This window comes from Salvia hispanica, chromosome 2 (assembly GCF_029641045.1).
Source record: "Salvia hispanica isolate PSC_SH4W2 chromosome 2, Shi_PSC_v1, whole genome shotgun sequence".
Classification (NCBI taxonomy): domain Eukaryota; kingdom Viridiplantae; phylum Streptophyta; class Magnoliopsida; order Lamiales; family Lamiaceae; genus Salvia; species Salvia hispanica.
In genome coordinates, this window is record NC_142693.1 from 48,063,390 (window position 1) to 48,083,636 (window position 20,247).

The 20,247-nt window shown below is 37.3% G+C and overlaps 1 protein-coding gene and 1 pseudogene across 2 annotated transcripts; both read left to right on the forward strand.

Moving 5' to 3' along the window:
* Positions 1-2,015: 2,015 nt before the first annotated feature.
* LOC125202569 (uncharacterized) lies at positions 2,016-6,891 on the forward strand. Its single transcript, XM_048100991.2, has 10 exons — positions 2,016-2,354; positions 2,437-2,722; positions 3,029-3,062; positions 3,234-3,622; positions 3,717-3,765; positions 3,834-3,959; positions 5,610-5,714; positions 5,825-5,916; positions 5,985-6,138; positions 6,382-6,891. The coding sequence occupies exons 1-10, from the start codon at positions 2,189-2,191 to the stop codon at positions 6,649-6,651; spliced, it is 1,671 nt and encodes a 556-aa protein (XP_047956948.1). The 5' UTR covers positions 2,016-2,188; the 3' UTR covers positions 6,652-6,891.
* Positions 6,892-9,645: 2,754 nt separating this feature from the next.
* Positions 9,646-13,147, forward strand: LOC125196653 (mannan endo-1,4-beta-mannosidase 4-like; annotated as a pseudogene). The gene is made up of 5 exons (XR_016134844.1): positions 9,646-9,978; positions 10,083-10,277; positions 10,530-10,652; positions 10,944-11,149; positions 12,647-13,147. The product of XR_016134844.1 is annotated as a mannan endo-1,4-beta-mannosidase 4-like (transcript).
* The last annotated feature ends 7,100 nt before the right edge of the window (positions 13,148-20,247 follow it).

Below are 20,247 nucleotides of genomic sequence, written 5' to 3' on the forward strand. Positions count from 1 at the left end.
CGAGCGCATCGGCGTGGGCTGGCCGATCGCTCGTCGCTAGCCGATCCGCTGGCCGATCGGCTAGCCGCCATTGCAGAGGCCCGATCGGCTAGCGATCGGCCAGCGGTGTTTTCCGATTTTTTTTTTTTTTTTTTTAAAACCTAAATCGCTTCATTTTCATTTGCACCACTTGTTTTAACGAGTTTTCTCTCTCTCTAACTTTCTGTACAAGAGCATTATCGAGCGATGGATCACAACAACGAGTTCAGCCCAGCGACGAGTGGATCTTAGACTCCCACGGTACCTGTGGGATCTGGATGGGGGCAGATGGGCCCGGGGTTTAACATCCCTTGGAATCAGATGATGGGGATGATGGCTGGTGCGCCGGGGGGTATGCCTGGTGGGATGCCGGGGGGTATGCCGTGGGGGATGACGGGCAAGCAGGGGAGCGGCGGGCAGTCAGCGCCCGGGTTGGGGGGTATGCCCCAGATGCAGCAGCAGATGATGCTGCAGCAAATGATGGGGATGATGTGGCAGGGCGGGGGGCAGGGGGGGGGTGCAGCAGGGTATGTATCCCGGGATGCAGGGGGGATTGCAGGGGCAGGGGTCACCGGGAGGGGACCCGGTATATCGGCCCTCTCTTGATTTTTTGACGGCTTCGTCTCACACTTCGACCCCAGCGGAGACGCAGTTCACTGGCGATGACCTTCTGTCGTTGCATGATATGGGGATCGATCTCGATGATCCGGATACTCCCGTTCCGGCGAGGCGGGCCGCGCCGAAGAAGAAGACGAGGGGGAAGGCGAAGGCGGTCGGCGAGTCATCGCAGCCCGCTGTTGACCACACCCCGACCCGGAGGAAGTGGACGGAGGATGAGTACGTCGGGGTGGCCAGGGGGTGGTTGGAGGTGTGCGACGACCCGCTGGTTGCGAACAACCAGCGGGTCGTCAACATGTGGGCGAAGATCAGAGCTGCCTATAGGAGGCACTGCCCGCAGGGGAAGGACTTCAGCAACGAGGAGGTCCGGAAGGGATGGGAGCGCACCAGGGCCGCGGTGGGCCGTTTTGCGAACTTGTACGCCAACGCCCTCCGTCAGCTCAAGAGTGGGCAGAACGAGGAGGACGCCCGGAGGATAGCCGCGAGTCAGTTCCCCGTGGAGGGGAAGTATAAGGAGTTCACCTTCTGGGAGTGCTTCTTGTTGCTGAAGGACTCCGAGAAGTTCCGGGCGGGGTGCGACGCTGGGTGGCCGAAGAAGCAGCGACTGAACTATAGCGGCGACTACAGCGGCAGCAGCGGCGGATCCCACGACCTCCCCCCGGATGTCGAGGAGTTTCCGTCTCCTCCTTCATTTACAGGTCGCGCCCGCCCGATTGGACAGAAGCGGGCGCAGCGAGCTGCGAGGGGCGGATCCCCCCTATCGCCCCGCGAGGTCCAGTCCTCCGCCCTCCCACCCGCCCCACTCGAGTACACTCTCCATTCGCGTAACCATACGCGGGATCAGATGTACAAGGTCTTACAAGAGTGGAGGGCCGCCACAGACCCCACGGAGAAGATGTTTCTTCAGGAGATGCTCGAGAGCATGCGTGCCGATTTAGCCGCCGCGAGGGCACGGCTTACGGGTTCCGACGTGGGCTCAGATACCGCGGGTGGCGGCAGCGGCAGCGGGGGCGGCGACGGCGACGGAGACGGCGACGAGGAGTAGAGAGCGGCGGGGCCCGTGTGTTGAAGCCCTTTTTTTTAGAAAAGAATCATGTATTTTTTTTTTAAAATATTTGTACTTTTTTTTAATGGAATGGATTATTTTTCCCGTATATGTGTCGTAAATTTAATTCCGTATTTTAGTAATTTTAATTCCGTAAATGTAGTATATTTTGAATTATTTTTATTGCGGCTGGCCTATGGCTGGCCTAAATCTGATGTGGCAGGTGATTTTTTGAGTGTTGCTGACGTGGCAGGGGAGAGAATGACTGGCCTATGGCTGGCCTATTATCCATTGCGGATGCTCTAAAACAAAAATTAAGCATCTGAAATTGGGGTTTCTTCGTAAGAGTGTGGCAATTAATTTCCTCTCAATCCCCAATTGATTCTACTCTCTCTTCCTCTCCACCTACAGCTCTGTACCACAATCCCTAGGTTGTTTCCCCTCTTCTCTCTATGGCCATGGCAGCAGCATTCTAATTGCGCAGTCCTTCAGTTGAATTTTAGTATTATGGCTCAATCGGAAACCCTTCCCCAAAATGGCGCGGAGGACTTCGACCGCGTGCCCCTTAAACAGCGCCTCAAGTTGCTTTTCGCCTCCAATTGCATCTCCATCGACTCCGAATTGAAATCTCGCCGACTTCAGCAAACCCCTGAGCCTCCATTCCCTGCAATTCGTAAATCATCATTTCTACACTTCCTTATCTTCGCTGCATTTTCCTAAATTTTGCTGTGTTCATGATTATTCAAAACCTGCAGGCCATTCTGGAAAATTTAAACACGAAAATGACTCCGAAAATAAGTGCGTTAAATCAAGTCATGTTACTGCTGCTGGAGTATATGAATCGTTGGTTGTTGAAAGTCCTATCAAAGTGAAGATCGAAGATGGTGAAAACAATGTTGGTAGCTGTTGTTTTGGGGACTGTAAACATGTCTCCAACTGCATTGGGATCGAATCGAATTCTAAAGCCGAGATGAGGCATGAACATTTGGATGAACTGGATCATGTGGTTCTAAAAGAACGATTAAGGAGGCTGCTAACAAGGTTCGGTTTTTACCTTTTAAGCTGAGCCCTAGATTGGTCGATTTCCTATGGTATGTATGTAGAACATAATGGGCAATAAAAGAAAAAGTATAGCAAGAGTATCATTTGGAAGTTTGCAGGGGAGAAAACATGTGCGGTTATGCTACTTTATAGTGTTAGGGATTAAGTCTAAATAACTTCTGGAAGCTTATTCCTTACTAAAACCCAAGTATCCAATGTATGTAGAAGATTTATACATCGTCTTCATCTTGCAGTTGCATATTATTATTGAAGATTTATTTTTTTCTTCCTTCTGTTCTTCTGCAGTGAATGCTTGGGATTGTCCTCGCAAATGCTGAAGGTGGTGTTTTCGTTATTGAGAATTAGAAGTGGGACATAATGAGTTTGTTGTTCAATATTTCACATGCTCATTTATTATGATTATCGACAAGGAAGTCATTTAGATTTTAATGTGATGAATATTATGTTTGAGTTTTATTTATGTTTTTGTCTAAATATAATCTGTATACAGGCACCTTGCTATCTCTCTGGTGACGGTCCGATTGTGCAAACTCCAGATATACCTAGCTTAGCAAATGTTAAAGTTGAAGCTCCAAATCCTGATGATTTTAAGAGTTCGAATGCAAGTACTGTGGGTCCAATGTCATCTAGTAACTTTGTCCCATTGAAAGCTGAAGTTCATACTGCTGGTGATACACTTGTAGATGACTTGGATCATTTGTTGTTGAGAGAGCGAATGAAACTGTTGTCATCGAGAAATGCTCCTAGTTCAAACACAGATCAAAGTCCTATATCTATGAGCAAAATGAAGCATTCTGCTTCAGGTTGTTGGCTAGATCGATCAAAACCTACCCATTCAGTGAAAATCAACCGCCTAAGGAAAAGACAAAAAACCGCTACGTATGTTTTTCAGAGCTTTGGATTCAATATATAATCCAGAAATGTTACCCTAGAATAACTTTGGTTTGTTTTCTTTCCCTGGTGCTAATTGCAGGGATTCAATTGAAACTGCTATGGAAGAAGATGCCCCTGGACTCTTGCAGGTGGTGTAGGCAGTTCTTGTTCTCATGCTGAAATTGGATTTCATGCTGATATGTTTAATCACTGACAGGTTTTGATAGATAAAGGTGTTGCACTTGATGAAATTAAGCTTTATGGTGAACCAGAAAGCAAAGATGCTTTGGATGATTCATTCATGCAAGACAGCTTTGGAGAGCTAGAAGAAGTTATTACAAAGGTTGGGCAATTGATTTGTGAGGATCTTTTTCTCTTGATATTTGTTATATGTACATTATTCAGGCTAGCCATAAAAGCTGGCATTTATGGTTACAAGATCCATGAACAACTGTTCCTCATGATATGTCATTTATTTTTCTTTTACTTTCATGTAACACGTCAACTTTTCCTTATAGCTCATTACACATACCACTTCATTGTGGTTTATTAGATATAGAGAAGGCAACCTTGTTGTGTATGATAAGTGCTGAGCTAGGGGCTTTACACTGCATGGTTGGAGGGAGTCAAAGATGTACACTGAATGGTCATGGAATAGTTTTTTTTTTGAAAAACATAAAAAACTTGAACCTGTCAAAGATTTCATTCGATGCCGGTTAAAGGCATACATTATGGAGTTCTATTGCTCAACATTTTCACAAAATTGCTAGAATTGCAATTTCTATTATTCTGGGCAATTATCAGTCTATGAAAATTTATGACTGAGTTAGTGCAGTGAACAGTGTTAAGTTAAGAGCATGAATTCTTATGTCTCTTCTTAATTTAGAGCTGATTACAATTTTATGATAGGCCACATGAGGTCATAAAGCTTATAAATTCTATAAAAGTCCTGTATTCTGGGCAATTATCAGTGTGTGAAAAATTTACGACCGACTTGGAGCAGTTGTAAATTACGAGCATGAATTCTTATGTTTTTTTTTTTTTTTTTAATTTAGAGCTGAAATCAAATTTAGGATAGGCCATATGAAGTGATAAAGCATATCATTTCTACAAAAATAATGTATTCTGGGCAATAATTTGTTTGAAAAATTTATGACTGAATTGGTGCAGTAAATTAAGAGCATGAATTCTTATGTTTTTTTAGAGCTGAAATCAATTTTATAATAGGCCACGTGAAGTCATAAAGCTTATAATTTCTATAAAAAAATCCTGTATATGGTTGGTGTTTCATTAATTTATTTATCATTGTCATACTGTATTGGAATTTGGGTAGCGGTTTGTAGTACATATTAAACTATGCTTTATAGTTTCTAGCACTAGTCACAAGTTGTTCGAAACTTCGAATCAAATGAAACATTTATAGTTTCTAGCACTAGAAGCATGGATTCTTATGTTTTGTTTATCTAGAGCTGAATTCAATTTTATGGTAAGTCACATGAAGTCATAAAGCTTAAAATCTCTATAAAAATCCTGTGTGTGGTTGGTGTTTCATTAATGTATTTATCATTGTCATACTTTATTGGAATTTGGGTAGTGGTATATATTACACATTAATCTATGCTTTATAGTTTCTAGCACTAGTGGCAAGTTGTTTGAATCAAATGAAACATATGCTAGACGCGCTGAGTAGTAATAATTAATAAACTTCCCTGACTCCCTATCCATCACTGTTTGTGGCTTACTGTAATGATGTGATTCGACTATACCTAATCTGTAATCCTTGTCAGTATCCAGCCTCCTAGTATTGCTGCTAAGATCTTCATTCTTTTTTATGGTGGTCATCTATTTTGAGTTCTTGCCCATAGTTCATCTGTTCATGTATATCTAGTAGCATAGTTGATAAAGATGCAGATTAACCATTAATAATTAGTACAAGTCAGATTGCATTTTGTGGTATTTTAAATGAAGGTCTGATCAGTTTATCAACGGACAGCTTTTCTCCCAGCGGGAATCTTTATTGAAGTTCGGTCCAGTGCGCTGCTCGAAGGGTGAGAGGGTCAGTTACTGTTTGGAATGTTTGTTCTCACTTGTGGAGCAGGTATTTCTTTCACTTTAATTTGGCTTGTGCTGACAATTAATACAAGAGCATGAGCACATCATTTTTCTTTTGATTCTGACGATTACTCGATTGACTCATTTGTCTTGCAGGCTCAGTATCTACAGCATCGACGTTGGCCAGTTGAATGGGGATGGTGCCGCGATCTCCAATCTTTTATCTTTGTGTTTGAAAGGCACAACAGGTGACACTTGTGCAATTATTCTTATAATTATCAAAAGCTCAGTAGTCTCATGTGCATCATGTCTACAGGATAGTGCTTGAACGACCTGAGTATGGTTATGCAACATACTTTTTTGAATTGGTAGATTCCTTGCCTATAGCTTGGCAAATCAAACGGCTAGTAACTGCCATGAAGCTTACCAGCTGTAGTAGGACTACTTTAATTGAGAACAGAGCACTGATGGTGATTACCTTCAATCATACCTTTTATGATTAAAAATGCTTGATTTAGTTCTGTTTTGCATTTAGCTCTCTTTCATACAAGGCATAATGTGATTTACATGACAACTGAGATACACCTGATCATCAGTTCTAGCATCAAGCGATTTCATATTCACAGAAACTCGATTTATTTTTTTATTTTGGCTTATTATTTCTCTCAGGTCGGATATGGTAGTTAATTCCTTGTAACCAATATAACTGACAGGTTGGTGATGATTTGAGCGAGGGAGAAGCGAAGGTGTTGATGGAATATGGTTGGATACCAAACACTGGTCTTGGCTCGATGCTCAACTACTATGACCGGGTTTTTCACGACAGGAGGAATGAGAAGGATGGATCTGAGTGGAGATCAAAGATTGGGAAGTTGCTTATGGATGGGTATAACAGCGGCACCATAATCCCTAATGGTATCCCCACAAAGGTTATGGAATACAATGCTGCGAATGGTGTGGAAATTAAGGTAGAGCTTAGTTGAAGTTAGTTTAACTGTAAATTTTGTTGTCAATATAGCAGAGCAGGCAGTAGAATGACTCATGTTGATGGTCAGGTTTGAAAGAGAAATTTTTTTTGAACTGATCTCTGTTCAAATTAATTTAATTGGGGAATCACTGTTTTGTGATCTGAAACTGTCATGCGTTTGTTTATTGTTCTGGATGAGAAGTTATGTAACTACTCCACTTAGTTGAGGACTTTTATTTCTTCAGTCATCTTTGAAGTTCACTGTCTTTATATCATTTTCTTCGGGGCGAATAGTGGGCTGGGCTAAACATAGAATAAATTGGTGTAATAATGTAATATTTGCATATATATGGTACAATCAATTGTCAGGCATAGAACATCGACTCCTCTAATAGCAAATCTTGCCAATTTTGAAAGAAATAAATATGCTCTATTTCTTATGAATAGTGTGGATTCACCATCAATTCTCAGGCTTCAAAGAATTGTTTCTTGTAAAGCAAACAATGGAAATGAACAAATTTGATCCCATTTCTTGGTAGTTTTTAGCATTTCTTGGTAGTTTTTAGCATTTCTTGTAAAGTGAATGTGCCCTTAATGTATAGTAGTATTTGATCGCTTTGAAATAAAACAAATTTTCAATTTAGAACCTATATCTTTTAATATTGTATATTAAAATTATAAATATAATTTTATTAGTATAAGTATATCAACAATACGGTATTGATAACGTTAATATAAAATATTAAAAATATGTTTTGGATATTGGATTAAAAATTAGTTAGCATTTGATCACAAGTCTAGCAGTACTACTATCGAAGATATTAGCATGCATAGGATTACTTCATTGCTTATAAGAGCATCTAGAACGGGACATGCTCCCGCCTTGGCCTTATCATGTCATCATCTGTGTTTTTTTTTACCTGCGTCAGGCTAAAACTCCTACAATGGGACGTCTCTCTCCTTGCCTTTCACATTAATTTTTACTATTCACTCAAAATATCTATAATCTATGTTTAATTAATTGTATTATCACAATTAAATGCACAATTTCAATAGTAAATGCGTAACTAATATGATTATTATACATTTAATGAATAATAATAATAATTAATTAAAATATAAAATATAAATACACAAATTAATGATAAATGCAATAAATAGTATTCCCTCCATAACTCTGTACCACTTTAGCAGTCTCGGTTTTCTATTTTAGTCAATCCCCATTAGAAATCCCAGTTAGATTATTTCATAAATAGTAATAGGCCTCATATTCCACTAACTCCATTCCACTCACATTTTATTATAAAACTAATATATAGAAGGTAAACCAACATTCCACTATCTTTTTTCACCATATTTCCTTTACATTTCTTAAAATTCGTACTACACTAAATTGAGACTCCTAAAGTGGTAACAATAATTCAAATTTTAATTAAAAACATAAATGCATAAATAATTACTCCCTTCGTGCAAGTCTCGTTTTTCCATTTTAGTCCGTCCGCGAGTAAGAGTCTCGGTTCACTTTTACCATAAATGGTAATAGGGTCTCACCTTCCATTAACCCATTCCACTCACATTTCATTTAAAACTAATATATACAAGTGAGACCTTTATTCCACTAACTTTTTTCCAACCGCTTTTCTTAACATTTCTTAAAACCCGTGTCGCTCATAAATGGAACTCCTAATGGCAGATGGAGGAGTAATAAGTGCACAATTCCAGTGTCATTTCCCCCCACCGTTCTTCTTCTCTTTCCCAGCCATGGCAGGCCCACCCCCCCTCGAGCAGGTTCTTGTCCGCGTCCCTCGTTGCCGTGCATCCTCCTTCGAAGGAGGATGCCTGCTGCGCTTCCACGCGCCAACACAACTCAGTCACGGACATTACCATGATTCATAAATCATAATGAAATTGATAAATAAGTACAATAAAATACATTTGAGTAAGTACTTTTAGTAAAAAACAATGTAATGTGTCATGCAATACAAAAATCATCCAGCACATATATATATGAACTAAAGTTAAAATTATAATACATTTTTTCATCTATAATAGTATATAATAAAAAATTTAAATTATATGAAAATTTTAAATTGCTTAGTCAGTCCATCCCACTTATTAAGTGGGCCTAGGCTGCACTAAGCTGGATCCAAATTTATAGACCCCAATCTGTTTCGTGATGGGCCTGGGTTGGGTCAGGCCTCAAGTTGTCTGCCCCCCGAAGTAAGCATGAGCCGATTCAACTCATTTAAGTATTTAACAACTCTAAATATATGGTTGCCATTTTTTTCTTGGAAATTTTAATCTAGGCAATTAGCTGGAGATCATATTTAATTTTCTAGTCGTACCTTATTCCTTATTGTAACGAACTCGCATACCACAGATAATTAAAATGTGTTAAAGTGTTATTGTCGCATTCAAGATTTCTCTTTTGCGTGACTGATTCAAGGTTTAAATATTGTTTAATATATTGATTAGATATGAATGTTGATGTTCGAAATATAAACAAAAATGAATTGATTAAATTTTAATAGTATATTGAGAGATTATGTTCAGTTTATCATAATTAAAATTTATAAAAACAATTATCGATGTTAATGTCCAAATCACAGAAATTTTAGTAGTCTCCATTCTTGTTATTAAGATATATTTAAGTTATACTAGAGTTTTAGTGGAGATAATTATTGAGTATCATATTATAATATTGCAAAATAAATATATGTGCAAAATATAAGGAAACAAGTTTATAATATGTTTAGAGATAGATATTAATTACGTTAATTAATGGAACGACGAGGAGTGGCAATGCAAAATTCCATTTTGATGGCTTCGCAATATCAAATCCCTTAATATAATAGATGATAGATATAAAGAAAAATAATTACACGATCTCCACAAGAAATTTGTACAAAGAATAATAGGCTGCAAACATTAATAACCAATCCATCCCCCTTCTATAAATAAACCAATTTCCATGTATTGATGAGAAAAAGAGAAAACATTTTGTTACAAAATGTGGAGAAAGAGTTGGGGTTTTGTGTTGGTGTTTGCAGTTGCAGCCATTTTAAGTGGCGAGGCAAGAGGAGTTGGAGTTGGAGGTGGTGAGTTTGTGAAGACAAAAGGTAAGAAATTTATCAAGAATGGAAAGGCCTTCTTTTTGATTGGCTTCAATTCTTATTGGTTAATGTACATGGCGTCCGATCCTTCCACAAGGGCTAAGGTGTCCGAAACCTATGCCAAGGCTTCGAAATATGGAATGAACGTCGCAAGGACTTGGGCTTTTAACGACGGAGGCTCTAAACCCTTGCAAGCATCTCCGGGCTCATATAATGAGGACATGTTTAAGGTATAATTAGTGAAAACCTACATTTTTTTTCCTTATGATATCAGAGCAGACCCAAGTCGTTGTAGATATGTTTGTTCATATATATTTATATGTGTATTGTGTAGGGATTGGATTATGTGGTATCAGAAGCCAGCAAACATGGGATTCATCTAATCTTGACATTGGTGAACAATTGGGATGGTTATGGATGGAAAAAGCAGTATGTTCAATGGGCTAGGGAGCAAGGCCAATCGATGAACAACGATGATGAGTTTTTCACTAATACTATTGTTAAAGGCTACTTCAAAAATTATATTAAGGTAACTAGTGATAAAAATCAAATTCTATATATTGTACAAACTCAAATTTCTTAATACAGTGTGAACACATTGTAAAATTTCAAGATTTTGATGTCAACACTGTTAACACAGCGTCAACCGTTGACACTGTGTTGACATTTTTTGTTGCTGTTATTTTGTCATCTGTTGACATTTTCAAATTGTTAACTCCGTCAAATTAATTTTTTCTCCTTCCATATTAATTACACTAATTAATTAATTACTATAATGCAGGCAGTGGTAACAAGAATAAATTCAGTAAGTGGCGTAGCTTACAAAGATGATTCGACCATACTTGCATGGGAGCTCATGAACGAATCCCGTTGCTCATCAGACCTCTCTGGAAAAGCGTTACAAGTCACACTCTCTCCCCCTCAATATATTTTACTCTAAATATATATTATATTTGAAAATTAAGAAATAAATTATCCAGGTACTCCTATTAATTAATTATTAATGACACATTAATTAAGCATAATGAATAAGTATTTATTAAAAAGACATGTTGTTTGTAACTAGTGTTGTGCCATCTATATGAATTTATGAATATGATATAGAGATCGTTAGTTTTACGATAGATTATTGCATTTTATTTGGAGATTAATGACGTCGTGATGAGAAATAAAGATGAAAATGTTTTATGTTTAGGAGTGGGTGGTGGAAATGGCAGCTCATGTGAAATCCGTAGACAAGAAGCACCTCCTCAGCACCGGATTGGAAGGATTCTACAGCGAATCTACGCCGGAGAAGCAGCAAAACAATCCCAGCGGCGTCGGAATCGGCACCGATTTCGTCTCTAACAACCGCATTCCCCAAGTGGATTTTGCCACCATTCATCTTTACCCCGACCAATGGTATGTACCACCCCGCCTCGGAGCCTTACTCCTTCCGTTTCACAAGAATATGAACACTTTCTTTTTTAGTCTGTCTCATACTAATATGCACTTTCTAAATTTGATAACTCTTTTCTCTACTGAAGTAAGACCTATTTTTCACTAACAAATACTTTAATTACTATTATTTTTTTCTATTTTTCTCTTACTTTATTAATTGTGTATAAAAATCTGTGTCGAACCAAAAGTGCGTACGAAGGGAGTATATAGAAATAGAAATAAAATAGTGAAATACAAGATATAACAAACTACCTCCGTCCAAAAGTTCAGAGCTTTTGTCCTAGTGGCAATGAGCTTAGACATTATTGTATGAGGTGACGAGTTCGATCCCTCTTGACATCAGTTTCTTATTTCCTCATTTCAACAGGAGTTTATTTGTAATTTCTTCCTTCATATAGGAGTTAAAAAAATAATAATAAAAAAAAATACTACATCTATCCAAAAAAAAAATGCACTGATTTTACTATTTTGGGTCATCCATCAAAATTAAACTAATTCTAAATATGGAAAGTTTTAAATGAATACTCCCACCGTCACCAATATAAGTCCAATTTGACCAGACATGAGTTTTATGAAATGTAGTAGAAAGTGAGTAGAAAAGCTTAGTGAAAGGTGAGCAAATTTGTGTTGTCTCCTTTCCTCCACAAGCTGCGAACTCTTCGTAGTGGCACGGGATTCTGTTTTAGGGGTTCTCTCGGGGAACGACTGATTCCACTATGTAATCGACTTCGCTGGCTGCAGAAGATTCCCCGGCAGACGCGTCAACTCTGGTTTCGTTCCAAACCTCCCCTTGACCCATCCTCTTTTATTCTGGTTGTGGGGCTGTCACTCTTCTTTTCTCATCCATTCACTAAAGTTGACTGCTCTTTTCTCAATCAATCAAGGCCTACTTTTATACTCCCTCCGTCTCCGATTAAGAGTCACACTTTGACCGGGCACGGGTTTTAAGAAATGTAAAGAAAAGTTGGTTGAAAAAGTTAGTGGAATGTGTGACCCACTTTTTTATATTGGTTTTATAATAAAATGTGAGTGAATTGAGTTAGTGGAATGTAGGACCTACTTACCATTTATGGTAAAAATGAAGTGTGACTCTTAATTGGGGACGGACCAAAATGGAAAAGTGTGACTCTTAATTGGGGACGGAGGGAGTATGTTAATTTTACAGTGAAATGTGAGTGATATAAAGTTAGAAGTCCATTATCAAAAGTAGTAAAAAAACAAATGAGACATTTACCGGCGTATGGACGAAAATGACAAAATGCAACACATATTGGTGGAGGGATTATTAACCTTACATATTATTCTAAATGTGGACCTCACAATCCACTAACACTATCACCACCTTCTCTCTCTCTCACACTTTATTAATTGTGCATTAAAACTCGTGTCATTTAGAACTTTGTCTATTTTTCTTTGGACGAAGGTAGTAACATAACATGACATGACATGACATGGCAGGCTCCCAAGTGGCGCAAACGAGGCAGAGTTCGTGCGGAAGTGGATCCAATCGCACATCTAGGACTCGCAAACGGCCGTTGGGAAGCCGCTACTGGTGGCAGAGTTCGGGAAGTCGTCGAGGTCTGCAAATTTCAGTGTGAGGTCGAGAGATGAATATTTCAACGGAATTTATAATGACGTTTATAAGTGTGCCGCGGGTGGGGGGCCGTGTGGTGGTGCATTGTTTTGGCAACTCATGGCTCCGGGCATGGAAACTTGGAGCGATGGTTATGAAGTGGTGCTGGAGAATAGTCCATCCACCACTGCTCTTATTGCTCACCAGTCTCATCGAATCTCCGCCCTTCATTCAAATCAATAGAGAATTAATTGTTTTGCCTCCACTCTTAATAAATATCCTCTCTTTTCATTTTAAGTAGAACATTTCTTATTTAGTATGAAATTTTACGTAGTGTTATTTTGTGAGTTTTATAATAAAATGTGAGTGAGAATGATTTAGTAGAATGTATACTCCATTACCAAAAAAAAGAAAATTGATAAGTGATAAGCTTTTGCAGGATAAACGAAAATAAAAATAGGTGAAAAATAAATGACAAACTTTTATGGTGGGGCAAAGGAAGTCTAATGTAACCTACATTTATTACTTCAGAAAAAGTGACAAAATTTAATGGCAGGGAGATAGAGATGCCCTTTATGTCTTCACTAAAACAAAGAATCGAACATAACTTAATCAGCAATGTTTAAGAACCGGATCCGACCGCCAGTTCGATCAGTTCACTTTCTGATCTGGTTTTTAAAACATTGTTGATTAGAGAGAATTGAGCCAAAAAACAGGACAGTCAGATATATGACTCGAAAAGCATTCCTAATAACGAGAATAGAAATCATGAAAGAAATGTATGAATCGTCGTAACAACATTGATAAATCGCATATTGCACAAATGAAGTCTGGTATCAAGAGTGCTTGCTGGCAACATCGACAATAAGGGTTCACAGTTGCAGAAACTCAAGCCTTTCCAAGAGATCAGCTGACGCTAGACATTCAACGCGCTTAAACAGATACGTGCAACATCAACTAAAAGTCGAGGGAACCTGTTTTAGAAGATCCCGAACAACTACCGGAAGAGGCATAAGAAGTTCCGGTTGCACCATCTACAGGAGCTTGGTTTATACATTCCAAAACTAAGGATCATCTTCGATTTGATACAATCTCTAGGAACCAATGAATGCTCCCAATCTAAATCCTTCTCTTGGCTTCCAAATATCAATATGAGAGAGCTCTATTTGCAAGATGATTGGATTGTAATCAGTACTTCTTTCGTCCTTAAAAATAGGCAACATTTGCCATTTGAGATGTCCATAAAAAATAGACCAATTCTATTTAAAGAAACTTTTACTCCCTCCGTCCCACTACAAGTAATGGATTTATTTTGGACACGGAAATTCAGAAAATGATATATATTAAGTTAAAGTGGAGAGACTAAAGTATGAGAGAGGAAAAAGTAAGAAACATAAAGAGAAAATAAAGCAAGTAAGAGAGAATAAAGTAAGACAGATGGAATAAAAAGTAAGAGATGGTCGAAGTTTTATTTTTAGCTAAAAAGGGAAATTGATCACTTGTAGTTGGACGGAGTATCTCTTTAAGGTGTGTCTCATTCTCCATTAAATACTTCAATCAATTTTTCTTTATATCTTTTTTTTACTTTACCAATTGTGCATTAAATTCATGTCATTTCGAATGTTGTCTATTTTTAGGGACGGAATGAGTATTATTTTTCAGAGAGTATCATATAAACCGGAGGACAAAGGGTGTAAAAGCAAAATACCAAGAAAGCTAAATGCCAGATATTGGGAATAGTAGCTATGTTTGGGAATTGTTTTACTCTTTCCGTCCCGATTAAAATAACACATTTCTTAGCCGGCACGAGATTTTAGTAGTTATTGGTTAATGTGTTTAATTGGAGAGAGAAAAAGTAGGTGTAAGTATTAAAATAGAGAGAAAAAGAAAGATCTTTCCGTCCCGATTACGAAAACACATTTCTTAGCCGGCACGGGATTTTAGGAGTTATTGGTTAATGTGTTTAATTGAAGAGAGAAAAAGTAGATGTAAGTATTAAAATAGAGAGAAAAAGAAAGATGAATATTTTAATAGGAATGCGAAAAATGTGTTGGATGCATTAATTGGATAGAGAAAGTTTCCAAAAAATGAAATGTGTCATTTTAGTTGAGGCAAACTAAAAAAGAAAACGTGTCATCTTAAGTAGGATGGAGGGAATATTTGTTTTATAGTACTGTATTTCAATTTTTATATTGGGCCAAGGAAATTTTATTGTGTTACTGGGCCAGTTATTCTATTTGGGCTTGGTTTGTTTCTTCACTCTTCAATTGGATATTTATGTTGGGCCGTCTATAGATATGTATATATTTGTGTTGGGCTGTAATCCTTAATTAACTCGGGCTAGGTTCGTTAACTTACGTTGGGCCAGAGCTGGTTTTTTAATTCGCAGAATTTTTGGGACGCAAGCGGCCGACCAGCATTGCCCACGATGCCTCGTACACTCATGATGTGTTGGTTAAATAGTCAGTTAGTTTGTTGAGAGATGATTCTTCATTCTTCTTCTGATTTCGATTGTGTTGTTCACTCAGCTCGATTTAGAGTTTCGATTCAATAAAGTTCCTATTAGTTTTCGCGTACGATCTTTCTCAAGTCTCCCTAGCTCGTTCTTGTTTTGCGATCGGTACTCAGATTGTTGCATAACAAATTTTTTTTTAACACTAGCCAAATAATGAGAGTAATCTGGTTTTGAGGGGTAATACGCAATTGAAATTCATTACACTTGTTTGTGACTTTGATATAACAACTTTACCTATAAAGATTTTATCTGCACTATCTAAATTCTTGTGTTCTGTTGCGTAACTTTCCTCTTTATGATTTTTAAAGTGTTGGTTAGTTAGGCAAGGATGGTTTGTGTCAATCAACCTTTTGTCTAATTAAAATTCAATTATGAAGCTGTTGAAGTAGATCCAAAGATAGCATAGATAACTATCTATATAGAAAATTATAAAATGTGTCTTGAATCCTTAAATTTCCAGCGGGCTTGGTTATAGATTATATGAATTTTGTGCATTAGGGGCTTTGTTGATGCAAATCTCAAGCTTATACAGTTCGGAACATATGTGGTCAAACTAAAAAATGTACATTCATTTGGCAAACAATAATACTTCGTCTATCCCAATTAAGTTGAGTCACATTTATTTTTGGGACGTCCCAACAAAGTTGAGTCATTTCATATTTTGATAAAAAAAAAACAAAATATTTACTCACTCTTATTTTACTACATCACCTATCTACTCTTCTTATCTCTCCCCTTTTTTTCTCTCCCCCATTTTATTTTAGCACTCCCTCTCATAGTTGAGGTGAAATGAAGTTCACTATTTCAACGGGGACTCTTAAGTGGGACACCCAGAGATGGTTAACCAGGACTCTCCTAAAGTAGGACGGAGTGAGTACTACATAAAATTCCATGCCGAAATTCAAATGTTTCATATTTATTGGGACGCAGGGAGTATCATTTAACTCATTCAACACAATTTATTAATCTTTGTGTCCAAAAGTAGAGACTCAACTTAGTTAAGATGGAGGGATTACAAATTTCGCTGAAAGTAGCATTATAATACAAATTTCGCTCAAAGTAGCATTTTTAGTTGACCATATTTAGTTAATGAAGATTAAAATATACTAACATTGATGACTTGGAAGAAAGGAGTTCATGGCAATGGATGTGGAGTGAAATGGAGTTCACTATTGTCTTAAAAATATTACTTGGTGTGGGTTTGCCAAATTTAATGGTAGAATACATATACTGACACCACCTCACTACTATACTAATTACTCTTGTCATCATTCTCTAATCATCAATTTTCATCTTGCAAAGTTTCTGACCACAAGTTTAGTGTGTCCCATTTCATTATTATCAATCACCAAAACAGTTTTATGTTGGAGTAGCCAGTTCACTTTAATGTAGATGTTGGGAGGGTCATCTTGTCAAATTATTCAGCTTTTCATTTCTGCTTTCCACTTCTGATGGGAGTTTGCAAAATATGTTGCACAATGTTCTTCGATTTTCATGTAACACAGTCAGGATACTCCCTCCGTCTCAAGCTATCTGCATCATCTTTTAGCACGAGAAATAAGAAATTAATGTTAAAGACTAAGTTAATAGAGAATAAAATATAAAAGATCGAATTTAGTAACACAAACTGCCAGAAAATTGAATTATGTAAATAAATTGGGTTGACCCAAAATAGAATATGATGCTAAGAGGTTGGGACAAAATGAGTATTAAAGACTATAATGTCATATTGATATACACTGAAGTGACTAGTTCTAGATGAGTGTAATTAGATCATACTCTGTGTCCCATTCAAGAAGTCTATATCTTTGAGTGATATAAAATTTTAGGAGGAGTTGTTAGGTGGAATATGTAGAGAGAAAAAAAAATACTTTCTCCGTCTCATTTAAGATGATCATCTTTCCTTTTTTGTTTGTCCCAATCAAGATGACCACTTTCCAATTTTGAAAATAACCTCATCTCTCTTATCTCCTTATTAAAATATTCAACTATATTTTTCTTCTCTACTTTATTCCATCTAACAACACTTTCTAAAATCCCGTGCCACTCAAGAATGTGGTCATCTTGAGTAGGATGAAAGGAGTAGTTATTAATGAGGAAAGATGAGAGTAATTTATTTTCTAAATATAGAAAATGGACATCTTGCGTGAGACAAACTAAAAGCAGAAAAAAAAAAAAAAAAAAAAAGGAAAGGTGAATAAGTTTAAATGCAGCGGAGGGAGTAATTAATTTAGAATAAATTATTTGACAGTGTAGTTAAAAGGTTGAATTTTCAGTTCTAGTTATTTTGAACTATGCAAATATATGCTGAAACGCGTGTAAAACTAAGATTTTATTTCTTTTCTAAATTCGGAATCACTACATGCTGAGGACTTATACTTGTTTTTTCATGTATCAAAGTTAATTTGTGCTATTATAATATTGTAGTGGAAGATGACCAGCGAAACAACTGAACCATCTTTGACTGTTTTAGGCAAACTCATTAAGCAACCCAAAATTAGTTACCTATGTAGGCGTGCGAAAAATAATTATTTAGTATTATGCACAACTCCATCAGACCGTCACATCCACTTTTCTCTAATTCCCAGCTTATGTTTGGTGCCCCACTTTTGAAATTGGAGTACCAAATCCTATTTGCCACTTTTCAACACTCACACATACTATTTCCTCAGAGGCCCACTAATTGTGTATTTCCAACATTAATAAGTACTAGTAGGTTGGTAATGTATTCGTGGTTATAAAATGAAGTACTCCTTCCGTCCCATAATAGATATTCCCTCCGTTTCTTTATAGTTTAGACATTTTTCCACTTTGGGAAGTTTCTTTATAGTTGGGTCATTTCTATATTTGGTAATTTTTTTCTCTTTCTTACTTTACTCTCTCTTGCTTTATTCTCTCTACTTTATTCACTTTATACTTCTCTACATTTTCCTCTCTCTTACTTTCTTATCTACTTATTTAACACACCCAACATTTGTTTCTAAAACTCTGTGCCGAAAGTTTCGCCTCAACTATGAAGAAACAGAGGGAGTATTACATTTTTCTTTTTGGTTTGTCCCACAAAAGATGTCACATTTCCTTTTTTATAAAAAGCTTCCTCTCACATTAATATAAATATATTATTTTCTCTCTGCACCTAACACACAAAACAACATCTTCTAAAATCTCATGTCATTCTCCAAGTGTGTCATCTATTATGGGACGGAGGAAATTTTTTCTCAAAGTGTTTCTTAGTACAAACTTAGATGTATTCCCATAACTTTGTAATACTCGTTTGCTTGACTGTTTTAAGTAGATGTCTGATTGACATCTTTTATTATAATATATCAATAATATTTTTGGTACAATTCTAATTATACATTATTTTTGGATTCAAGGTATTTGAAGGGTATTGTTGGACATGAAGTTCTACTCGGGAAATATGGAATCTAGAGATATATGGATACACCGATTCAGAATGAATTGGTAATCCAATAGATTAAAGATTGGCTGTAAGCTATTTTCCTTTATTGAATATAATCTAATAACATAGATGAGTAAGAGCATTTACACTGGAACACCCTCCCAACAGCCTTTCCACAGCCTTCCCAAAAGTAGCTCCTGACACATTATTAAGCCCTCCCAAAAATACCTTCAGTCCTCCCGCAGCCATCCCAACAGCCTTCCCAACAACCCTCTCATTTTACTTCATTTATTAATTTGTTGGTGTTTCGTCAAATATTTGAAACAACGATTATGAAATTATTTGGACATAAAAAGAAGGAAACACAAACATAAAACATTAAAATAAAAAAAATTACACCAAAAAAATAAAAAACCAAAAGCTTTAAACACATCGGCCCGCGCGGCTCACTCGTCGGCGTCCTCCCCGGCATCATCCCCAGCGTTAGCCCCACCATCATCCTCATCGTCGTCCAGTGGCAACCCCATAGTGCGCTTCATCGACTAAATGACAATGAATAACTGTCGCGCTCCACTGCATGACAGTGTCTAACAAGTGCTTTTCATGCTACTGGTACAAAGTCAGGGCCACCGGAGATAGGAACGGCGACCGAGAGAGCACCGATGCGTAGCTGATACACTTTTTATTAGCACTAAAAATACCTGCAAGTATACAGGGTAGATCTAGTATAGCTAAAGGTCAGTACCGGATATCGAACACGGGGAATATAATTGCAACTAGCTAATATGTACTAAGCGTCAATAACTATCTAGAGAAACAAGAGAATTATGAAAACTTTAGAAACTGAAAACAATTAAAAACAATCAAACAACTTAATGCAATTAAATCACAAAGATAAGATATGAGAGATAAGAGAATTTCATGGATGTGCGTTCACAGTTATGGTTATACAAATTCCAACTACAATACCCTAGCACAGTTTATACTATGAAAGGACGAGTCACCTAGCTTATGCTCATGCGATACAAACGTTGATTACAACATTAGGGTTGTCAATCCTAACACGTAACTCCAAAAGCTCCTAAGACCCTTGAAAAGTCTTCACTCTCAATTAACAGTGCCGTTTTAAGCGAAGCTAACTGTAGTGTCTACTAAGTGAATCTAACTCGCTAGAACTCTGCAACAGTTATGAAGCAAGTTATATTAAATCATACATGATTGTGTCACTCAATCATGCAGCATCAAAACTACTTAGGGAAGAAACAAAGTAAAAACAAAACAGATATTAAATAGAAAAAGGAATTGTATAAACCAATAAAAGTTACTAACACATCCAAAGAATCCTATGAATTTAGTTAGACATAATTGAATAAGCTAAAAACATAGATTGGAGTGAAAACAATTGGACATAAAACTAAAGCAAATAAAACCCGTTGGTTGAATCCTTGTCGTTCTTGATGTTCTTGCTTCTTTCTCCAACCCCTTGCACAATGAAGAACTCTCAAATTTATGCTATGGAAGTAATTGGCAAAAAGATGATGAAGGATTAGGGTTGGAGGAGGAGCTAT

Coding starts and splice junctions, on each gene's coding strand:
- LOC125202569 (XM_048100991.2), top strand. CDS start 2,189: ATGGCTCAATCGGAAACCCTTCCCCAAAATGGCGCGGAGGACTTCGAC. Junction 3,766..3,833: donor ATGCCCCTGGACTCTTGCAG/GTGGTGTAGGCA, acceptor AATCACTGACAG/GTTTTGATAGATAAAGGTGT. Junction 6,139..6,381: donor TTGAGAACAGAGCACTGATG/GTGATTACCTTC, acceptor TATAACTGACAG/GTTGGTGATGATTTGAGCGA.